Below are 21712 nucleotides of genomic sequence, written 5' to 3'. Positions count from 1 at the left end.
AAGACTTTGTAACAGGCATCTATTACTGAAGGCATTATTAGTTCTTCACCGACTGTAAAGGATGATTTGCATTAAGCTATGCATAAGGACAGCAGATATGATACTTTTAACATACCTTCATTTGATGTTATGGCGGTGTGAAGTAGTTTCTTTTGACTCTTCACTTCATTTAGTTCTGTTGGAAGAATTCCACTGGATTTTCTTTTAATTTGGATGTTTGGTTTCAAGGTGTTGAACCATTTCTGAAGGTTTTATAGCATCATTTCTCAGAGTCGTGCCGCACACAACACAGAGAGGTTTCGGGCATTCTACATCGTCACTTGCAACAAACCCGTACTTAATGTCAGACTAATTGTATTTTTGATTGAAGGCCAAACATTTCCTTTTCTTTTCTAACCCTTCTTCACGTTAACAGTCACTTGCATCTCTATTATGTTTTTCTGAACTTTTGTTAGTTCTGAAAAATTGATCCAGAGGTAACTGCTTTGACAATGACACTGTCTGGTTTAGCTAAGTAAAAGTTTTACTGGAACTTAAATTTCTCTCGCAGCTATTTCCTTCCAAAAAAATGTGCATGAACGTGCTATGCATATCAGTACCATGGCAATCGATGTCAACCCAGTTTGTTTGTTTATTTGTTTTTAAATGTTCAGAAATAACTGAATACAGTGATGTAACATGCAAGTACAAAAAAGCTCTTTACATTTTAAATATTAATGTGCTGTGTCTTGGAAATCTCAGGCACCAGCAAGGAGGCTGCCACGGGCAGTTGAAAAACACTGCTCTAACTGGTTACTTTGTTCTTGTGCTATTTTGACAATACCCTGATCTAGAGGTGCCACAAATTGAAATTTGTCTGAAAAATAGCATGACAATGCATTGGGCATACCATACAATGCAACATTACACATTAGTGATGGAAATTGTGGGTAAGCTAAGTATCAAACCTTTAGTGTAGCATGTGGCTAATATTCCCAGGATCATCCCCTGGACTCTATTTGTTTCCTTTAGCCCTTTAGCTCTACAGGTCACCCTGGAAAAAGGTGGTGTCTACCAAACGCTACCATTTGCGGTACCATAATAAGACACCACTGAGAGTAGGCTGTGTAGAGCTGTGCTCATCTCTCTACTTTCTTACATGCTTTGATATCAGTATAATCACTAATAATGTTGAAATTTTAAATAACTGGATATTGAGTTGACCTTCATTAGGTATTGAGATGAATCAGGAAGTTCATACCTCTCTGGTCTATTGTTTCAAGCTCATTGCAGACCCAGCAAACATAGCTTCATCAGTTTACATTTGTTTCATGTTTTCAATGTTTTCTCTGTGACCGTAAGGGCTAGATAATTGCTTTTATTTTAAATGAAAGCAGAGATCTGGGAGAATAAGTTGGCAGACTGGTGTGGCCCAATTCAAGCCAAGGAGGAAAAGGACTCAAAGTCTCAAGGAGAAAAAATTCAGGAAATTGAGACAGAAGAATAGAGAGGCAGGGAGAATGAGTTATTGTTATGGACGTGCAAATAGCAACTCCACAGTTAAGGTTGAGTTGAGTTTCGAATGTAAAGCAAGGGTTTGCATATATATAGTAAATACAGCCTATCCTTCCCAACATTCATCAATAACTCTGCGTACAAAATTAATTTTATGAGAATTTACAAGTAAATCTGTTAATTAGTTTAGAAATAAAAAATAGGTCTAAGAAATTTAGCCACCAGTATTGGACTTTTTTGGCTTAAGTAATCTCAGTAACAGAATAACACAGTCCCTTCAAATTTTCCATGTTGTTACAACTTACCAGTACTGAAATTTTGTTCATAGGCTACTTTTGAATATATAGATTTTAGGATTAATGGTAATTTTTTCCCATTATCCTTCATAACTAAACATTCTTTCTTCAGCTGAAGGATACCATGGTTTACTGCAGAGAATTCCACAAAGAACTGTCCTCTTTCAAAATGGCTACCATTTCCTATCATTCTCAGCAGGACTGAAGCCACAGCTGCCCTCGGTTGGTGGCCATTTTGAGAAAGGTATCTTTCTTTCATTGTTTTCAATGGATCTAGGTGTCTCATCTCCTTCTCTCTTTTCTGAATGCAGCTGTGGTTTCAGTCCTAGTGGGAGATGGTTGCAATTTTGAAAGCAAGCAATTCTTCATGACAGAAGATTTTTTCTTATGAAAAATCATGGCAAAATGACCATTAATATCTTTCCAATATTTCAATTCTGGCTTACTTGTTAGGAGGGATAAACTTGTGTGCGTGTATGCATGTGTGCATAAGCACAGAAGACTGAAACAGGGTGCAGGAGGGAGGGAGAATGTGGGGTATGCTCATGTGGGAGGAATGAAATATTGCCAACCAGAAGCATTCTAAAGTGAGATTGGGTTAAAAATAAACGTTGGAGTTCTTTTTATTTGCCTTCTGGTTTTGGAGCCTTTAGGATTCACTTGCTTCACATTTTCAAGATTTTGTAAACAACCCTGAGAGCTAGAAATGTTTGGTATTGTTTTGGGGTTTTTTTAAATGAAAGCTGAGATGGCATGAGAATCTCTTGCTTCCAGCAGCTGGACCTTTATAAAAAACCACCACAAAGTGAGAGACTCATGATAAAATAACGAGTTGACAACTAGGAATGTAGGGGGTTGCAAGAAGAAGGCAGAATGTAGGAGATGCAAGAGGCAGGGGATTTGAAGAACTGGAAGGAAGGGGGAACTGGTGCATTCTCCAACTGTTTTGAACTGCTTTGGCAAAACAAAGCATCTGTAAAAACCATTTAACTGGCATGTATGCGCCGATTGTTTTGTGGTACTCCTGAGCTAAAGTACCCACACTGTACAGAGGAACCTGGCCATGAAAGTTAAAATTAAGAAAATGGCTAATTGCTTAATATCTTCAAGTAATTAGAAATATCATATAACATTTTATTTGAGGTTCTTCTTTATTGTTCATGTATGACATATATTTAATGTAAACAAAGAAATTCCCAGGTAAAAATTGTTAAAATGGAGTTAAGATTGAGAGTACATATCAGTAATGTAGAGTAAAATGCTTTACGGGGATGTTGTAATACCAAAACAAAAACTATACACCCAAGGAATTAATAGCTAAATCCAAACATTTAAAGGTAAAAATACTCCAGAACTTCACTCACACAAACTTAACTCCTAGTTGTAACTTGCTGAAATCTTGTGCATAGGCAACATTAAGAAAAAACTGGGGGGGGGGGGGGCGGGAAAGTGGGAAGCAGAAGTTAATGGTAATTTTGCCGCATAATTATTCATAACAAGTCTCTCAGAAAATTTAACTTTGCCCTGTAGTGACACCATGCACTAGTCATATGATTGATATTTTAGTAGTTGTGGTCCCAAATTACATTTACCTGATTTTTTAAAATACGCCTTTCTCCTCTATCTTGGTGTCACGGCAGGGCAGAGTTAAGGGTCTTTGGGTGCATTTCCATATGGAGAAAAGCATTCAATTTGACCAGTTCAAAGCTGGGAGCAAAGAAAGAGGTGGGTGTAACCAGGGGTGGGCAAACTTTTTGGCCCAAGGGCCACATCTGGGTATGGAAATTGTATGGCAGGCCACGAATGCTCATGAAATTGGGGGTTGGGGGGCGGGAGGGGATGAGGGCTCCACCTGGGGTGCGGGCTCTGTGGTGGGGCCAGAAATGAGGAGTTGAGGGTGCGGGAGGGGGCTCCAGGCTAGGGCAGGGGGTTGGGGTGTGGGGAACAGTGAGGGCTCCAGGTGTGGGCTCTGGGATGGGGCTGGGGATGAGGGGTTGGGGGTGCAGGAGGGTGCTCTGGGCTGGGACCGAGGGGTTCAGAGGGCAGGAGTGGAATCAGGGCTGGGACAGGGGGTTGGGGCACGGGAGGGAGTCTGGAGTGCAGACTTCAGGTGGCGCTTACCTCAGGTAGCTCCTAGAAGCAGCGGCATGTCCCCTTCTCCGGCTCTCAAGCTGAGGTATGGCCAGCTGGATCTGCACGCTGCCCTGTCCTCAGACACCAACCCTGCAGCTCCCATTGACTGCAGCTCCCGGCCAATGGGAGCTGCGGGGGTGGCACTTGAGGCGGGGGCAGTGTGTGGAGCCCTCTCACTCTCCTACATGCAAGAGCTGGAGGGAGAACGTGCTGCTGCTTCTGAGAGCCGCACAGAGAAGGGGCAAGCCCTGGACCCCACTCCCCAGTGGGAACTTGAGGGCTGCATTAAAACATCTGGAGGGCCGGAGGCGGGCCCCGGGCCTGCAGTTTGCCCACCCCTAGTGCAGCCTCAGGAGGGAAGAAGTCTCAGGATGTGAGGGGGCGGCGGGGGGTGATGAGGTATACTAGCTGGGCCTGGCTCACTTTTACAAATGAGATCGCCCTAGCTGTGCGAGAAGAGGCAGGGCCCGGCGCCCTGGCTGGCAGTGGGCAAGAGAGCGGAAAAGAGGAGGCAGGAACTGAACCGAGGGCTGTGCTGGAGGAGGCGGAGATGCGCCGCCGCCAGTCGGGCCCCCGCTCACTGAAGCAGCGTCAACCGCCGCTGTCGTGCAGGGCTCGGGGGACCCCGGACCGCTCAGAGGGGTCCTGCTGGGGGACCCCCCGCCGCAGCCAAGCCCCGAGTAGGAGGCAGCCCCCCCGGCGTGGGAGGTGGCAGCCACGCTAGAGCCTCTTCCGCGCTCTGGAAGCTCAGTCTACCCCAGGCTTCCAGTCACTGTCTCCCGCGGTTGCTGGGAGAGGTGAGGTCACAGCCGCCAGCGGCGGTGATTGGCCGGGCTGCAAGCCACGCCCCTTCCCCGTGGGAGTCGCAGCGGGCGGAGCCGAGCCTGCCTCCTCCCCGCTTCACTCAGTGCGGAGCCGCCGCTGGGGCGTGTGTCGCCTGGGCAGGGGCCACGTCCGCGTCTTGCCGCCGGCTGCCAGGCAGGGGCCATGGGCCGCCCGAGCCCTGCGCCGCGGCTCCTCGCGCTGTGGCTGCTCCTCGCGCTGCTGCCGCCGCTCGCCCGCGCCTGGGACAGCGGCGACCTGGAGCTTTTCGACCTGGTGGAGGAGGTGCCGCAAAACTTCTACGGCTTCCTGGGGCTGCCGCAGGTGAGCGACTGGCCAGGCAGCCGGCTGCCCCCTGCGCCCGTGGGGCTGTCCCTGCCCCCCCCACTCCTCCTTCCCGGGGTCCTCGCCCCCCAGCTGTGCTGTCCCTGCCCCCCCTCCTCCTCCCCGGGGTCCTCGCCCCCCAGCTGTGCTGTGCTGTCCCTGCCCCCCCTCCTCCCCGGGGTCCTCGCCCCCCAGCTGTGCTGTCCCTGCCTTACATGTATCCTGGCTATGTTCTCTCTCCCCCCCCCCCACTGTGCTGTTCCTGCCCCATGCACAGCCTAGCCATGCTCCCCCACAAGCTCCTTCAGACTCTCCTCCCCATTCCTGGCCCTGGCTCTCCTTCCCCTAGCTTCTTCACTCTTTCCACCCAACCCACCACCCCCTATCAACACCTTCATTTTCTCCTTTCACATCTTGAGCATAGCTACTGCCCCTCCCAGCTCCTTCACCTCCTCCCTGCACACATGTGCCCCTGGCCTGGTTCCCGCACCCCCAGCTTCTTCATCCCCCCTCCAGACATGTAGTCCCCAGTCATGGCTCTTGCTCCCCATCCTCCTCACATACCTTGAGCATATTTCCTGTCCCCCGTCTCCACTGGCTCTTTCCTCCTCTTCCCCTGATACATCCGGGACATAACTCTTCTCTCCCAGCCCCTTCACCCCGTCTTTCTCTCAAACACAACCGTGGACATGGCTCCTCACCCCCTAACCAGCTCCTGTACACCTCTCTCCCCACACATGTGTATGTCCTGGGCATGCTCTCAGGTTCTTACTGACCAGCTTCTTCACGGCCCAACCTTTCATGTACTGGACATGGCTGCAGCCCCCCAGCTCTTTAAGCCTCCTGCCACAAATACCCTGGGTCCCCTGTTCTTTCAGCTCCTCTACACCCACACTGGCTCTCCTGGTTGTTCCCTCTTCCCACATACAGTCAAAGCATGACTCCTTCACCCTTCCGACCTCCACATTGTGGGTGGCATGGCTACTGCTCTCTCCCACTTTTACTCCTTGCCACCCTCTTGCACATCATGGCCATGCTCCTGGTCTCTTTGTTTCCTTCTCTCTATCTCCTCGCTCCGCTCTCCGTGCACATATCCTGGCTATGACTTCTGGTCACTCCAAGCGCCTTCATTACATCCCCGCTGTGCGCACACCCAGAATGTAATTGCTGCTCCCCCTCCTTTTTCTCCATACACCCTGCAAATGGCTTCTGCCCTCCACCCCTTAACCCTGTGTCCACTCCTGCATATCTTTGCATAAAGGCTGGCCAGCCAGTTTATTCACCCTTTGCTTCCCTCCCCCCCACCTGCATTTTGCAGCTCATGGAGTAGGGCTGCTGGTCTTTCTGTTCCCTAAGGTCTTTTGCATCATATACTAGACCTTCCCCCAGCCATAGCTTCTGGACCCCTTCGCTCTTCACCTCGTGCACCTCCATCCTCCTCTCTGTGCACCCTGGGCATTGTTCCTGGTCTCCCCTCAGCTCCTTCATCCCTGTCTCCCAGCCATGGATTCTGATGTCTGCCCAGCGCCTCCACTTCATGTTAATATTGCACAGCAGCTTGGGCATGGCTCTTGATCTCCTACCCCAACCACTTTCACCCCATACTTCCCAGTCACTCTAGGTCTAGCTTCTGGTCTCCCCCCAACTCAGCACCTTCACCTCATGTTCACTCCCTTACCATCTGCATCCCTGGACATTTGCGAAGTCTTCTAAATCTCATGTCTTCTCCTGCCCCCTCTGCCCCAGGGGCCCCTATGTCCTGGTTGTCTCTTCTCCCCTGTTCCCAAATCTTATGCCCCTTGCTCCCTGGGTACCACTTTCTGCCCCCTAGCATCAGACCATGTCCCTCCCCCTACCCAATCCAGAAGCTCCATCTGTTTTGTTCTGCGTCACCCTGTGCTACTTCCCACTGGGCACCTTGTCCTTTGTTCCCTATTTCCCTTTCTTTCACCTATCTGTTTTGGTGACTAGTCTCTGCTGTTGGTACAGATCTTCTGGTGATTTCACAGAAGTTCTTAGCAGGAGGAATGATCTTCCAGTTAAGGCACTGGCTTAGATGTCTAGAGATCTGCCATGGGTAAATCATTTTTTCACACAGGCTCTTCTGGTATCTCTCTTACGTGTGTGGGGAGAATAATTCAAATGTAAGGTGCATTTGGGACACTTTGGTCAGGCAAGTGGAAATACTGTGCAGCCTATATGAGGTGGAGAAGAACTACATGCCATGTGTAGAGATGCTCTTTTGGGAGGGAGGGGTAATGGTGGTATGGGGAGACTAGCAGCTGCAATTGTAACTGGTAGCTTGCTGGACCCTAAGGCTGTCACTCGTTTTGTCTCGCTTTCTGGGCTAATTAAACACAAAATCCAAGGGTCTAGTACCGGGAAGTGAAAGTATTATCCAACACCATACTACATAGCAGATCTACTGTTCAATTTTCACAGTCACTGTTAGGGAGGGAGGTGCTGTCTTTGAGGAATGAATTTTAAGCCAGAACTTAAAGTTGATCCCTATGGGGATGGGGAACTTTGTTTTCATTTCAATTAAACATTTAAAGTCTTGCAGTTTAGCATAATATCCTCCCATTCTTATTGTGTCAGCTGAAGACTCAGATCTGCAAGGAGTTCAATGAGATGCAACTTATTTACTTTAACCAGTAAAAATTAAACTAGTTCTCATTACTGTTTCAGGTATTACAGGATGTTAAAATGTCTGCCTAGAAAATCTTGAGTTACTTATGAAAGTACTTATTGCAGTGTAGGTTGCTGTGTAGGCATCTAAAAGTAACTAAAACATACATGTAATGTATTCTTCTCAGCCAATTCATACCCACAGGTAAAGATGACCATAGTGCATCTCAAAACTGGGCAAGCAAACCTTACATTGAGGAGCCTGTGCTGAAACACTGTTAACTGCTGTAGCTAATAACCTCAAAATGTCTATTTCTGAAGCCCACTGACTACCTCAATTTTTGATGTCTGGGCTGCTCTTTACATTTTGCAGCTCATGGAGTCAGATCAACTGTTCAGAGCTGCTGCTCTGGCCATTTCCCCTCTACTTCCGCTCATGGGCCTCTGAGATTTTAGTGCTCTTGCCTTCTCATCTGCCTGAGGGGTTGTTTGGGTCAAAATCTGAGGCAGTGGTGAGCAGTGATTTCCCCCTCAGCTTCCTGGGCCAGTTTTTCAACTGGATGTTTGAATCCTTTGGAGCCTCTGCTACAGGGCCTCCCTGCTTGTTCCTCTGCACCTTCCAAGTATGGCAGAGCAGCCTAAAACACATTGAATGAAAGCCAAATGGTGCTCGATTTGTGAGATTATCCTACCAGACTGGGCAGACAGTGAGTTGTGCCCAGCCTGCATCCAGCCTTCTGTCCCTGACTCTTGTTAAGTCCCAGGGCTATGAGTCAGACAGGCATGTGGGATCCCTGGCCCCCCAGAGCAACTGACTCCTGGGGAAACTGTGGAAAATGTGCAGAGTAGGAAGGGGCTCCAGGGATGAAGAGGACCCTAGTCAACTGACTCATAGTAAGTCTCAAGGGGCCTCTAGAGAATAGAAAAGGCCATACTTGTGGGATCACAAATTCCCCCCCTCCCCCATTCTAAAATTTGTCCTGAGCATCCTGGGAAAAGAAGCAAGGACTCATAAGCACCCTCCCCTCCTTCCTAGTTTGGCCAGGAAGGCTCTGGAAGCATTTCTCCTCCCCGCTCCTCAAGGAAATGGAACCCAGAAGAGGGGGACTCAAAGACGTCATGCAAGAGGACATCAGGTACTCAGCAAGGCTAGTCACAAAAAAACCTCACCAAAGCCACAACTGAGCTCATACACTCTCTAAAGGAACTAAAAAAGCACAAAAAAACCCAGAAAAACAAAGCCGAAAAAGGTGGGGAAAAAAAAGCTTAAAAGGTCTAGGAGATCTGTGTCCTCTGATTCTCCTTCCTTCACAGAGGATGATGAATTGTTTGGCCCTAACTCTGATCAGAACCAGGGAAATACTAAAAATCCCTTCCCCGGAAATTCAAGGCCATTTGCAACAACATTGTATCCGCAATTCAGATTCAGTCTGAACAGAATCCCGAGAGTAAACCTCTGAGGAATTTTCTGCCCTTGCAATCCTACCCTGAGACTGAGATTCACCTATGCTCCTCCTTTGAGGAAATAATCAGGGATGAATGGGAGAAGCCAGACAAGGGCAAGCACATTAACAGAAATGCTCTATAGCATCCAGGAACCAAAGGTCCCAGTTACTGAAATACTGAAGGTTGATGCTGCTTAGTGTCCTGGCAAAAGGTATGGTTATCCCCCTCAGAAGGGAAGTTCTATCCTAAGGACGCCATAGCTCAGAAAAATGGAGGCCACAGTCTCCCATAGGTGAACCTAGTAACTACTTGCTTTGTGAAGGCATGTTTCTCCTGGCTGGAAGATCTCAGAGCTCTCAAGGATAGAGATCACTCTGACCTCGGTTCTATTTTAAAGAAAGTTTCCCTGGCAACAGTGTAAAATAAGATTCTCAGCCAAAGCTATGGTCTCCAGCTCAGTCACCAGATACCACCTATGGCTCCATGCCCAGAAGGTGGATAGCCACTTGAAGCGGGTGCTGTGCTCCGCCAAATTTACAAGAACGCTGCTTTTTGGAGAGAAGCTAGACAAGGTAATGATGGACAATGCAGCAAAATCTAAACATTCTCAAAAGCATGGTGTGGTGTCAGGAGGGAGAGTACAGACCGGCCTTCATCCTCACAGAAATACAAACCAAGAGACAGCAGGTGCTTGGGAGGAAAGCCTTGAGGGAACCCTATAGTTCCCAAATCTCTTTTTGACAAAAACTGCATAGCTCTCCACACAGAACTGAAGCTGGGGCAGAATTTTCTATTTTCTGGTTGCATCTAATAGACTAGCTATTGAAAAGGAAGTGCTAATGTCGGTGGGCCTTTCTTCCAGAGTCATCAGGACACTGCTTTCTTCTAGAAAAGTATCAAGTTTGAAAGCATACTCCTCTCTCTGGACCAGGTTCTGCAGCTAGTGCCAAATCCTAGAAATCCAGGAATTCCAGTTGTCTTGGATTTTCTCCAAGAAGGGTTTTGACAAAGGTTTCTAATCCAGCAGCATTGCCAATCAAGTGTCTGCCCTTAATAGCAAGATGTTCTCAAGCTCCGCAGGTTAGCTGGCAGAGAACCCCCAGGTAGCCAGATTCCTTAGGGCAGTCTAGTTAGCAAAGTCAGTAATCGGACTTCTTTCCCAAATGGGACCTGACAAACCATCTCTTTGAATCATTGATGTCAGCATCTGCATTTGTCCATCAAGGCTTCCTTCCTGCTAGACATCGCATCCACCAGGCAAGTGTTGGTGCTGGTGGTCCTTTCTATGCAGGAGACTTACTGCATGAATCACTTATTCCTAAGGTGAATTTTTTCCTCCCATACATCCTGAGAGGTGATTCTCCCTTCATTTTGTACAAGGCCACAGGATTGAGGAAAGATGGCACACCTTAGATGTTCAAGGCTCCTAAAATTCAACCTCAAACATACATTGTCTTTGAGGAGATTGGGTGCCCTATCTTGAATTTTTACACCTACAATGCCAAGGAGTCAGAGCATCCAAGTTCTCTATTGCTAGGTGGATTAGACTATGGATTGTGAAAGTGTATAAGGTATTGGAGGTTCTGGCTCCAGATGGAGTCAGGGCACACTCCACACGATTCCTGGAGAGTTCATGGGCAGAAAGAGCTAATACATCCACAGCAGAAATTTGTAAGATGGTCACCTGGTCAACTGCTACCACCTTGGTCTAGCACTATAGGGTGGATTTCCTGTCCTCGGCAGAGACATCTTTTGGCAGGGAGGTAATGTAGGCAGTGGTCCAGAAATGACTTTGCCTTTTGAGCAAATGTTATAAATGGGAAAGGATGCTGTTTTTCCCCCTCTTCATGACCTTATTCTTTGCCCTCCTACATCTGTTAACTGCTTGCTCCTTCTCGGATGTCAAGAATTGTGGGAGACGATAGGCTGCAGAATGGAAAATTTCTTACCAATAACTTCCTTTCTGCCAGCATAGTCTCCCAGAATTCTGCCCACCCTAAATGATTTAGCTCAAGAACCAGAAGGTCAGATACTGAGTAGGATCTTTATCATGAGACTCCCCCCCCCCCCCCCCCCGTTGTCCATTGTACATAGTTGGTCAGTTACCTTTTAAGAATTTTACTATTACTGTTATAGAAACTTTTAAGCTTTGAAGTAACTCATTTGGCTGTGAGCGGGAGTAGAGGGGTGCATGTCCAGAGTGGTGGCACCAAATATTCATCCGCCTTCATGAGCTGCAAACTGAGCAAAGAAGCCCAGACTTCAAGAATTGTGGGAGATGCTGCTAGCAGAAAGGAAATTATTGGTAAGAAATTTTCCATTCTTGTGTCAGCTGAGTGCTGAGTCCTGTATTGTAAGTTCCATAATCTAAATACAAATTTAAAATATAAGTTAGAAAAGTGAAGCTTTTCAACTAACAGACACTATCCTCAAGAGTCTCACTCTTCAGCATAAAGAAAAGGAGTACTTGTGGCACCTTAGAGACTAACCAATTTATTTGAGCATGAGCTTTCGTGAGCTACAGCTCACTTCATCGGATGCATACTGTGGAAACTGCGGAAGACATATACACAGAGACCATGAAACAATACCTCCTCCCACCCCACTCTCCTGCTGGTAATAGCTTATCTAAAGTGATCATCAAGTTGGGCCATTTCCAGCACAAATCCAGGTTTTCTCCCCCTCCCCTCCCCCTCCCCCCCACAAACTCACTCTCCTGCTGGTAATAGCCCATCCAAAGTGACCACTCTCTTTAAAATGTGCATGATAATCAAGGTGGGCCATTTCCAGCATAAATCCAAGTTTAACCAGAACGTCGGGGGGGGTAGAAAAAAACAAGGGGAAATAGGCTACCTTGCATAATAACTTAGCCGCTCCCAGTCTCTGTTTAAGCCTGAATTAATAGTATCCAATTTGCAAATGAATTCCAATTCAGCAGTTTCTCACTGGAGTCTGGATTTGAAGTTTTTTTGTTGTAAGATAGCGACCTTCATGTCTGTGATTGTGTGACCAGAGAGATTGAAGTGTTCTCCGACTGGTTTATGAATGTTATAATTCTTGACATCGGATTTGTGTCCATTTATTCTTTTACGTAGAGATTGTCCAGTTTGACCAAAGTACATGGCAGAGGGGCATTGCTGGCACATGATGGCATATATCACATTGGTGGATGTGCAGGTGAACGAGCCTCTGATAGTGTGGCTGATGTTGTTAGGCCCTTTGATGGTGTCCCCTGAATAGATATGTGGGCACAGTTGGCAACGGGCTTTGTTGCAAGAATAGGTTGCTGGGTTAGTGGTTCTGTTGTGTGGTATGTGGTTGTTTGGTGAGTATTTGCTTCAGGTTGGGGGGCTGTCTGTCGGCAAGGACTGGCCTGTCTCCCAAGATTTGTGAGAGTGTTGGGTCATCCTTCAGGATAGGTTGTAGATCCTTAATAATGCGTTGGAGGGGTTTTAGTTGGGGGCTGAAGGTGACTGCTAGTGGCGTTCTGTTATTTTCTTTGTTAGGCCTGTCCTGTAGTAGGTGACTTCTGGGAACTCTTCGGGCTCTATCAATCTGTTTCTTCACTTCCGCAGGTGGGTATAGCAGTTGTAAGAATGCTTGATAGAGATCTTGTAGGTGTTTGCCTCTGTCTGAGGGGTTGGAGCAAATGCGGTTGTATCGCAGAGCTTGGCTGTAGACGATGGATCGTGTGGTGTGGTCAGGGTGAAAGCTGGAGGCATGTAGGTAGGAATAGCGGTCAGTAGGTTTCCGATATAGGGTGGTGTTTATGTGACCATTGTTTATTAGCACTGTAGTGTCCAGGAAGTGGATCTCTTGTGTGGACTGGACCAGGCTGAGGTTTATAGTGGGATGGAAATTGTTGAAATCATGGTGGAATTCCTCAAGGGCTTCTTTTCCATGGGCCCAGATGATGAAGATATCATCAATATAGCGCAAATAGAGTAGGGGCGTTAGGGGACGAGAGCTGAGGAAGCGTTGTTCTAAGTCAGCCATAAAAATGTTGGCATACTGTGGGGCCATGCGGGTACCCATAGCAGTGCCGCTGATCTGAAGGTATACATTGTCCCCAAATGTAAAATAGTTATGGGTAAAGACAAAGTCACAAAGTTCAGCCACCAGGTTAGCCGTGACATTATCGGGGATAGTGTTATTGACGGCTTGTAGTCCATCTTTGTGTGGAATGTTGGTGTAGAAGGCTTCTACATCCATAGTGGCCAAGATGGTGTTATCAGGAAGATCACCGATGGATTGTAGTTTCCTCAGGAAGTCAGTGGTGTCTCGAAGGTAGCTGGGAGTGCTGGTAGCGTAGGGCCTGCTCAAATAAATTGGTTAGTCTCTAAGGTGCCACAAGTACTCCTTTTCTTTTTGCGAATACAGACTAACACGGCTGTTACTCTGAAACTCTTCAGCATGAGACTTAATATTCCCATAGCTCTTAAAAGATTTTGATCTCAGAGGGCAATGGTATGCGTGAACCAGGCCCCATTCTGGCCACTGCACACCACCTATTGTCAGATATATATGAAAACCTCCAAATCTTCTGGTCAGTTCCTCCTTGAATTTGATTGGTGAAGGAGCGCTCTATTCACTGTGCTTCTACTTTGCTCCAGGTTTTCTGCCAACTGTGTCCTGTAAATCTAGTAGTTTCCACCATCCAGTCAGTTGCCTAAATTGGAATGCTTTTGGCTCAAGAGCTATGACATGCTTTTATAATACATTGGTGTCTGTGCTGGCACCAACTTTTTTCTTGGTGCGTGGTGCATGCCCTGCATTTGGCACTTGCCTTGAATGCACCAAAGGAGGGTCACAGCAGCATGTGGCAATCTTTGCTTTTGACGCCCAGGAATACTTTTCTTTTCTTTTTTTTTTTTTTTTTTTTGGTACGCTGGTATCTAAATGCATCATTTTTAACAGATCTCGGGCCATCAAACTCTTCCATTTTCTTGGCCCCTGGGGGTCCTTTGTTGTTCCTCTTAGTGCTAGTGTTTGGTGCTTTTTCAAGTGCCCCACCACCTAGTTTCTCTTCTTCCAGGTACGTGTTGGAGGGAGGAAGACTGCTACACAAATACAGTTTGAAGTTACCAAGCAGTACTTATGTGAGACAGACAACCATGTATGTTGACCATAATGTACAGGGGGTGCCAGACTTCCCTGTATGTGTCATCTGCTGCACTGAAGATTCAAGGGAAGCATCTCCAAGACCACCTGCAGGCACCCTAGACTAGGGAGACTGCTATAAACTAGGCGTGAGGACAGCCCAGAATGCTTTGATGGGTGAACTCTGGGACCTGGAGTTGGCGCAGACAACTGAATGCAGGGACTATGTGCTAGCATTGCCTGTGTGTATTTAGAGCCCATATCTCTTCTCTTCCCCCTCCCCTTTGCTGAGCTCAGCTAAGCAGTTTCCCTATCAAAGTCTCTAGGCATTGGCTCCTCGCTACAGTTGAGGTTCCCCACCTGAAGTCAGTGTTGAGCTCCACTGAAGACAGATGCAAAAGGTGTCAGCAGCTTACTTGCTGTGTCCCTAACACAGCCTCTGACTCATAGTGCTACATTGAAGCCTCTGGATTTTCTGTTGTAAGTGGAGAGGGAAATAGTAATTCCAGTTACCAGTATATATTCAGTGACCTCATAGGTTCACTTCTGGTCCTCTGCATGACTGTCAGAAGTGCCACAGTATAGGCTTTTAGGCTTTCTTTTTGTCCAGCATTGGTAGGGTACGATCTCAGAGTAAAACCTTTGTCACTGTTTTCTGAAGCTGACACTCCAGGTGACTGCATTGCCTAAATAATTGCAGCTGATTGGGGTGGAGGTCACAGTGGAAAGGGCTGTTTTTTTAACTTGGGGATTTTTAAGAGCAGGTTGGACAAACACCTGTCAGGGATGGTCTAGTTAATACTTAGTCCTGCCTTGAGTGCAGGGGACTGGACTAGATGACCTCTCGAGGTTCCTTTCAGTTCTAGGATTCTATGAAAATGGCAGTCTTCCCTTTACGGCTTTAATGATTCCATTCCTCCAGTGGCTGGTAGGGGAACTCTGTGTTCTAGTCCAGGGACCCTATCTCTCGAAACAGTGACCTACTTACTCCCAGACAATATTGCTCTTCACTTGGATTCCTTCCTACCTTGTAAGCCCCCTGGTTTGCCAGCCCAAGTACCCTCCTGTCAGGGAGTGACTGCAGACTATTACCTGCCTCCTTCTGTTGCTAGCTTCCTGGCTTATATAGGCCCTACCTGTTTCTGCTCAGCTGAGCCTGCTTCCAGTCAATCCCAGCTCCCTGACTCCTCCTCCAGGTGCGGCCTGTGTAGTTAATTGGCCTCATTTACCCTCTCGGCCAGTGTGGCATACACCCCTTCACAGAGGGCTTTCCTTAATATCAGCTTCTGGCTAGCAGATGTTCTATAAATTTAAAACTCCTCTCCAGTGGTTACTGGAAGGGTCAAGGAGTTTTCTTATCCATGTGGCTGTTGAATAGTAAAAATTATCTGTACTTTAATTCCAATTTCTGCCTTCTGCTATTCAGAAACCAAGTATTCAAAGGATGAGTGCCAATATCTGATTCTGTCCTTAATACATATGGACTGTCACTAAACATGAACTGATAAATATGTCCAGTCTTTCTGTTGATACTAGTTGGCTTTTGAGACAAAGGCCTGTTGTGCAAAAACTGTGGAATCAAAATCTTGGAATGGGTTGTGGGGTGGCTATATGAATGACCAACTTGGAATTGACCCCTGAGGCTCTGTTACGTGTTCTAGTTATTATTCTAGCTGCAGTAAAAATAAATGTTGGTTTAGATACCTACTGCTGTAGGTAAGAGGCAACATAGAACTAGGAACCTTCACACAGCAATTGCAATAAAATTCCAGACTCTGCCATTATAAGTCTAACTTGGCTAGCTGTGAGGACAGGCCCCACAGCCACAAATGTAGCCTTATACATGTTACGGAGGCATGTAGTCAATGTGCATCATCAGCATATTCACACGGGCATTCTGTAATGGAAGCGTTCACTTATGAAAGCGTGTCCTAAACAAAGCTTCAGGTCACTGAAATGACTAACCTCCTAGATGGTTTGGAGGAAATTTCATTTCAAATATTTCCTGACCTTTAGGGAGTTGCTGTTTTCTAGGAATTTTGATCTAGTAGACAGAGGGGAGACAAACCTCTTGCTTGAGAGAAGAAACTATTTCGTTGCTGGGTCCCCCATATGGTGGCTGGTCAGTAGTTGGAAGTGAACTCCAGAATGCAAGAAATGCATATCTACTCAAGGGGAAAAAAAGGAGAGCAGTCATTTCAATTTACGCTGTACTAGTAAAGAAATTGTGTGCTTATCAAGTGAACCTGAGGATTGTGCTTTTTACCAATGGAGCCATTTCTTGTATTAGAAACAGGTGAAACAAAAGTATATGGGGCATATGGAAATGGGAGCCTTGGCAGACATACTGCGGAGATGTTACAGTCTTAGAGGTGTGAGCTACCCTGTTCACTTCAGTGTTATTGAAGCATGTAATAAAGGAGAGGAAATATTATAAAGATCAACACAGTTTAATGACTTCTCATTTTTGAGTAGACATTTAACAAAACATAGAGGGCTTTAAGGGTTATGTTACTTAGACTTTAAGGCCAGAAGAAATCATCCAGTTATCTAGTCTGATCTCTAGTATATCACAGGCTATTAAATTTTACCCAGATACCCCCATATTAAGCCCAAAGATTTTAATAGATCAAACCATTTCAGCCTTCAGGAAACTAAATGGTGTGCGCCACAGGCAGAGAACAGGAGAGAACCAGATGCCAGCAATGTCTGAGTCCCCGGCAATGGCAGGACATTGATTAGGGTTGAGATGCCTAAATGATCCCAGCAGGTGAACCATGCTCCATTCTACAGAGGAAGGCAGCATGCTTCCCCACCCCCCAAGGTGCCTAACCTGGGGAAAAATTCCTTCCTGACCTTAAATCTGGTAATTCGAGTACGAGTATGGAGCAAGATACACTGGCTGGGCATCTAGAAAGGATTCTCTGTTTCACTTCAGAGCACTGGTCTACCCAGTCTGGTGTCCTCTGGCCACTCTGATTCAGAGGAAGATTAACCCCCCCCGTCCCCCTAAATAATACCTGAAGCCAATTCTGTGTTCGGGGGGGGGCAGGGGCAGGGCGGAATTCTTCCTGACCCCTGTAGGTGACTGGCTGAAACCTTGAAGCATGAGATTTGATTATGGTGACATCTTAATGGAGGTAATACAGGCAATCCTTGTCTCCCCATAGTCTGTGAAGGAAAGGAGTGAACAGGGGACCCACGGATTAAGACTTTAAGGTCAGAAGATACTACCACAATCACCCAGCCTGACACACCCCTTCCTTCCATGTGCACGCAGGCTGCAGAATTTCTTCTTGAAGCTGGATTAAAATGTATCCTTTAAGAAGAGATTTGATATCTTTTTGAAGACTCCAAGTGATGGTGAGTTCACCTCCTGCACTGTTCCATAAGCTGTTCTAGTGTTTATTTAGCCTCAGTGCCAAGAAACTGCATCGTTTCAAGTCTGAATTTGTCTAACTTCATTTTCCAACTCTTAAATTTTATGCCTTTGTCAACAAGGTTGAAAAGCCCGCTCCACCCCCCATATCTTTTCCATGTGTAAGTACTAATACACTGTGATGAGTCATCTCAACCTTGTCTTTGATAAACTGAATAAGTTGAGTTCCTGAAGTCTTGTACGGCTTGTTTTCCAGCCCTTGGATCACTTTCGTGGCCTTCCTTTGAACTCTCTCTCCAGTATTTCCACATCCTTCTGGACATGTGGACAACAGAACTGGGTGCAACATTCTTGTAGTGGTCTTACCAATGCTGTGTACAGAGGCAAAATCACTTAGTTATTTCTACTTGATATTCACTTTTTTTTTAAATACATGCCAGGATCACATTATGCCCTTTTTGCTGTAGCATTGCACTGACAGCTCACATAATTATCCATGATGACCCCTAAATCTTTCTCAGTCATTCCTTTCCAAGATATTCCCTTATCCCGTAGGTATCATTTGTGTTCTTGGTTCCCTGGTGTATTACCTTGCATTTGGCTATTTTAAAACCCATTTACTTAAGCGATTCGGGTTACTCTAGCAGTAACCTGTCCTTCTCGTTATTTACTACTCCATTAATCTTTGTCATCTACAAACTTTACCAGCAAAGATTACCTATCATTGTCTAGATTGTTCATAAAAATATTAGGTAGTTGGACCAAGAATCGAACCCTTGGGGTCCCCCGTGAAGTAGCCCTGCTCAATGGTGTTTCCCCATTAACAGCTACATTTTGAGATTTGTCAGTGAGCCAGTTTTTAATCCATCTAATGTGTGCCCTCTTAATTCCATATAATGCAATTTTTAAATAAAAAATGTCTTGTGGACTAAATCAAATACCTTGGGCAAACCCAATATCCTCTATCAACACAGTTGCCTTTATTATGTGCACGGCTGCTGGAGCTTTTTCCCTTAATGGTATCCATAGGGCCAGCTCTGGCATCCCCTGGAGCTCGGTGCTCATGTGCTGGTCTATGGCTGCCGGGCCTGCACCCTCTCAGTTCCTTCTTACTGCTTGTGTTGGTCACTGGAATGCCGTTTTCTGTTTTGCGATTTGAAGTGCTCCTATTGGTTTCTTACTTGTCAGTTCTTTTGTGTAGTTATTCTTAGTGTTTGATAAAGAAGTTAGAATAGTTAGTGGTCCCCTCAGGGACTGTGTCCCAGGCACGGGGCATGGTCCAGGCTTCAACCGTGTGCCGTCTGTCAGAAGCCCATGCTGGTGAGTAATCCTCACATAGGTCTAAAGTGTCAGGAGGAAACAGACGTCAAGGATAACATTTGTAAAGGCTTCAGACCGTGTACTCAAAAAGATAGACATTTGCCTTAAAGCCCTATTGATGGAGGCAGCATTTAGGCCAGCCTCAGAACTATCCTGTTCTGACTCAGTGCTGAGCACTTCAACCTCAGTATAGAGCGCTCCACTGGCATTGGGCTCACCTCGGCACCATTCACCATCACTGGTGCCGAGAAAGCTTCATAGGAAGCAGCACACTGAATGTGGGTGCTCCCCCGCATCGAAGAAGGATGGGAAAGGAGTGGCAGTCAAAGGACCAGTGTTGGGCCGTTTGCCTTTTGGGTGACTGGGAAGCAGCTTTTCTGCCTGGGGCTCCGAGCCCATTACGGGAACCACTGCTGTCTCCAGGGAGTGGTAGGGGTCCCCTATGCCTGATGGTGCCCCTCAATGCTGGAGGTGTTTCAGGCACTCAGAGACCTGATGGTCCTACTGGTGCCGCCCACACGGTGGCACCTTCCTTCAACTGTGGAGCCAGTGAAGGCACCCCTCTCCAAAAGGCAGCCCTCTATTGGCCTGCCTCCGTGGTTGCTCGGCTAGTGCCGTTCTCTAGTGTCCTGGCACTGGTCTTAATGCCTAATTTCCAGTCTCTGGCCTCGCGTCATCGATCACCAGCCTCGCAGCATTGGTCCCTACCTCTTCGGTACTGACCACCCTCCTCTCTGCACCAGTCGCTGATGACTCAGCGGCCGTCACTGTCTCCCTGACACCGGTCTCCAGCACCTCGATTCCCGACTCCATGTCAGTCCACGGTCTTGGCACCAATCCCCATGTATGTAGCATCCATTCCTGGAACTGTGTCACTGATCGCTTTCTCCCCCGGCACCACTCCCCATCATAGCTAGCAGAAGGAGGCACTGACAGCTCTGCCGTGGTCCCCAAGGGAGGAGTCATCCTCGTAGTCAGAGGGGAAGTTTGGTACTCACCCACAGAAGCACCAGTCGTCGTATGTGCCAGTCTTCAGTGCGGGTGTTTGGGACAATGGCCAGTACATTGGCCATATTGGAACCCATGGGGAGGTTCCCATGATGCTGGGGCCTTACTCCCATCAGTCTTCGGCAACCATATCAGAAAAACAGGCCATGGCACTCCCGCTCCCATACAGAAACCAGACTCTGACTCCGATCCTGGTAATGAAGTCCAGGTTTCCCTGGTGGAAGAAAGGACCCCTGGCCTTCCCCCGGTGCTGCTATCATCCTCTTCATCTCCGAACAAGGTGGTCACTGGTCCCTCCGACCCACTCCTGCAAAATGACTTTCAGGCTCATCAGGAGCTCCTCAGAAGGGGGCTGCAAACCTAGGATTAGAGGCAGAGGAGCTCTCTGAGCCCACTGCTAGCCTCTTCAATATACTGGCGGACGCAGCATCCTCTAAGGTTGCGCTGCCAGTTCAAGAAGGGGATTGAAAGTGGTCAAGATGGTTTGGCAGACTCCATCCCCAACATCGAAGAGGATGGAAAAGAAGTATTATGTTCCATCCAAAAGTTACAAGTACTCACAGACTCCCTGGATTGCTGGTGGTATCCGCTGCTAATGACCAGGACAGGCAGGGTCAGGCAAGCACGACTCTTAAGAACAAGGATGCAAGGAAGCTGGACTTGTTCAGGAGAAAAATTTATTCTATGGCCAGTCTCCAACTCAGAATCTACAAAAAACAGGCGATGCTGGGGAGATACAACTATAATATTTAGGACTCTGTAGCGAAATTTAAGGATTCCTTGCCGCAGGATTCCAGGCAAGAGTTCCTGCCCATCTTAGAGCAGGTGTTCTCAAACTTTTGTACTGGTGACCCTTCCACATAGCAAGCCTGTGAGTGTGACCCTCCCTTATAAATTAAAAACACTTTAAAATATATTTAACACCATTATAGATGCTGAAAGCAAAGCGGAGTTTGGGGTGGAGGCTCACAGCTTGCGACCCCCCCCCCATGTAATAACCTCATGACCCTCTGAGGGGTCCCCTTCACCCCCAGTTTGAGAACCACTGTCTCAGAGGAAGGTAAGACAGGCCAGAGCCTTCTTCCAGACAGCACTGGATGTGGCGGATTCAGTGGCCAGGTCAATGGCCTTGGCGGTGCCCATGCAATGCAGCTCATGGCTGCCATCCTCAGGGCTTCTTCAGGAGGTTGCAGCAGCCTATTCAGGACCTTCCCTTTGAGGGCACAGCTCTATTTTCAGAGCAGACAGATACCAGGCTGCACAACCTGAAAGACTCCAGCGCCACTCTGTGCTGCCTGGGCTTGTACATGCCGCAGGCCTCCAGGAAGCATTTCCGGCCACCTTCACCAATGAAATTCTCAGGTCCACCACAGCAAGGTCCCTATAAGAGAAGAGACGGAGGGTTTAAGCACCGCCGACCCGACCCGTCCTTGATGACCCAGTCGGGCCCCACATGACACTCGGCAGGCATTTTTGAGGTTGTGCCTCAGGACAGAGTTCCAGTCTTGCCCCAGGATCCATCCCTCTGTTTATTTCTGAACCATTTATCTTCCTTTCTTGCTGCATGGGCCCGAGTTACCTTGGATCATTGGGTGCTCAACACCATAGCAGCTGGCTACACTCTGCAGTTTTCTTGCATCCCTCCCTCCCACCCCCCTTCCTCTTCAGGACCCTTCTCACAAGCAACTCCTCGTCCAGGAGGTGGAATGCCTCCTATGTCAAGAGGGCATGGAGGAAGTTCCTGAAGATATGAGGGAGAAAG

At 47.3% G+C, this 21712-nt stretch overlaps 1 protein-coding gene across 3 annotated transcripts in view; it reads left to right on the top strand.

Annotated features, from left to right (window-relative positions):
* Nucleotides 1-4839: 4839 nt before the first annotated feature.
* DNAJC1 (DnaJ heat shock protein family (Hsp40) member C1) overlaps nucleotides 4840-21712 on the top strand; it is a 187953-nt gene continuing 171080 nt past the window's right edge. For 2 of the 3 annotated variants that reach the window (XR_013345047.1, XM_077809450.1), the window contains exon 1: nucleotides 4840-5069. Coding sequence is in view for 2 of the 3 variants with exons in the window: in XM_077809450.1 (XP_077665576.1) it covers nucleotides 4911-5069 (159 nt within the window). In the remaining variant the exon portion in view is untranslated. Of the gene's footprint in view, nucleotides 5070-17473; nucleotides 17607-21712 lie in introns of those variants that run through there. The other variant, XM_077809451.1, reaches the window with a different exon arrangement.

Source organism: Eretmochelys imbricata, chromosome 2 (genome assembly GCF_965152235.1).
Source record: "Eretmochelys imbricata isolate rEreImb1 chromosome 2, rEreImb1.hap1, whole genome shotgun sequence".
In the NCBI taxonomy this organism is placed as follows: Eukaryota; Metazoa; Chordata; order Testudines; family Cheloniidae; genus Eretmochelys; species Eretmochelys imbricata.
Note: the sequence above shows the minus strand (reverse complement) of the source record. Positions and strands in the feature narration are given on the sequence as shown.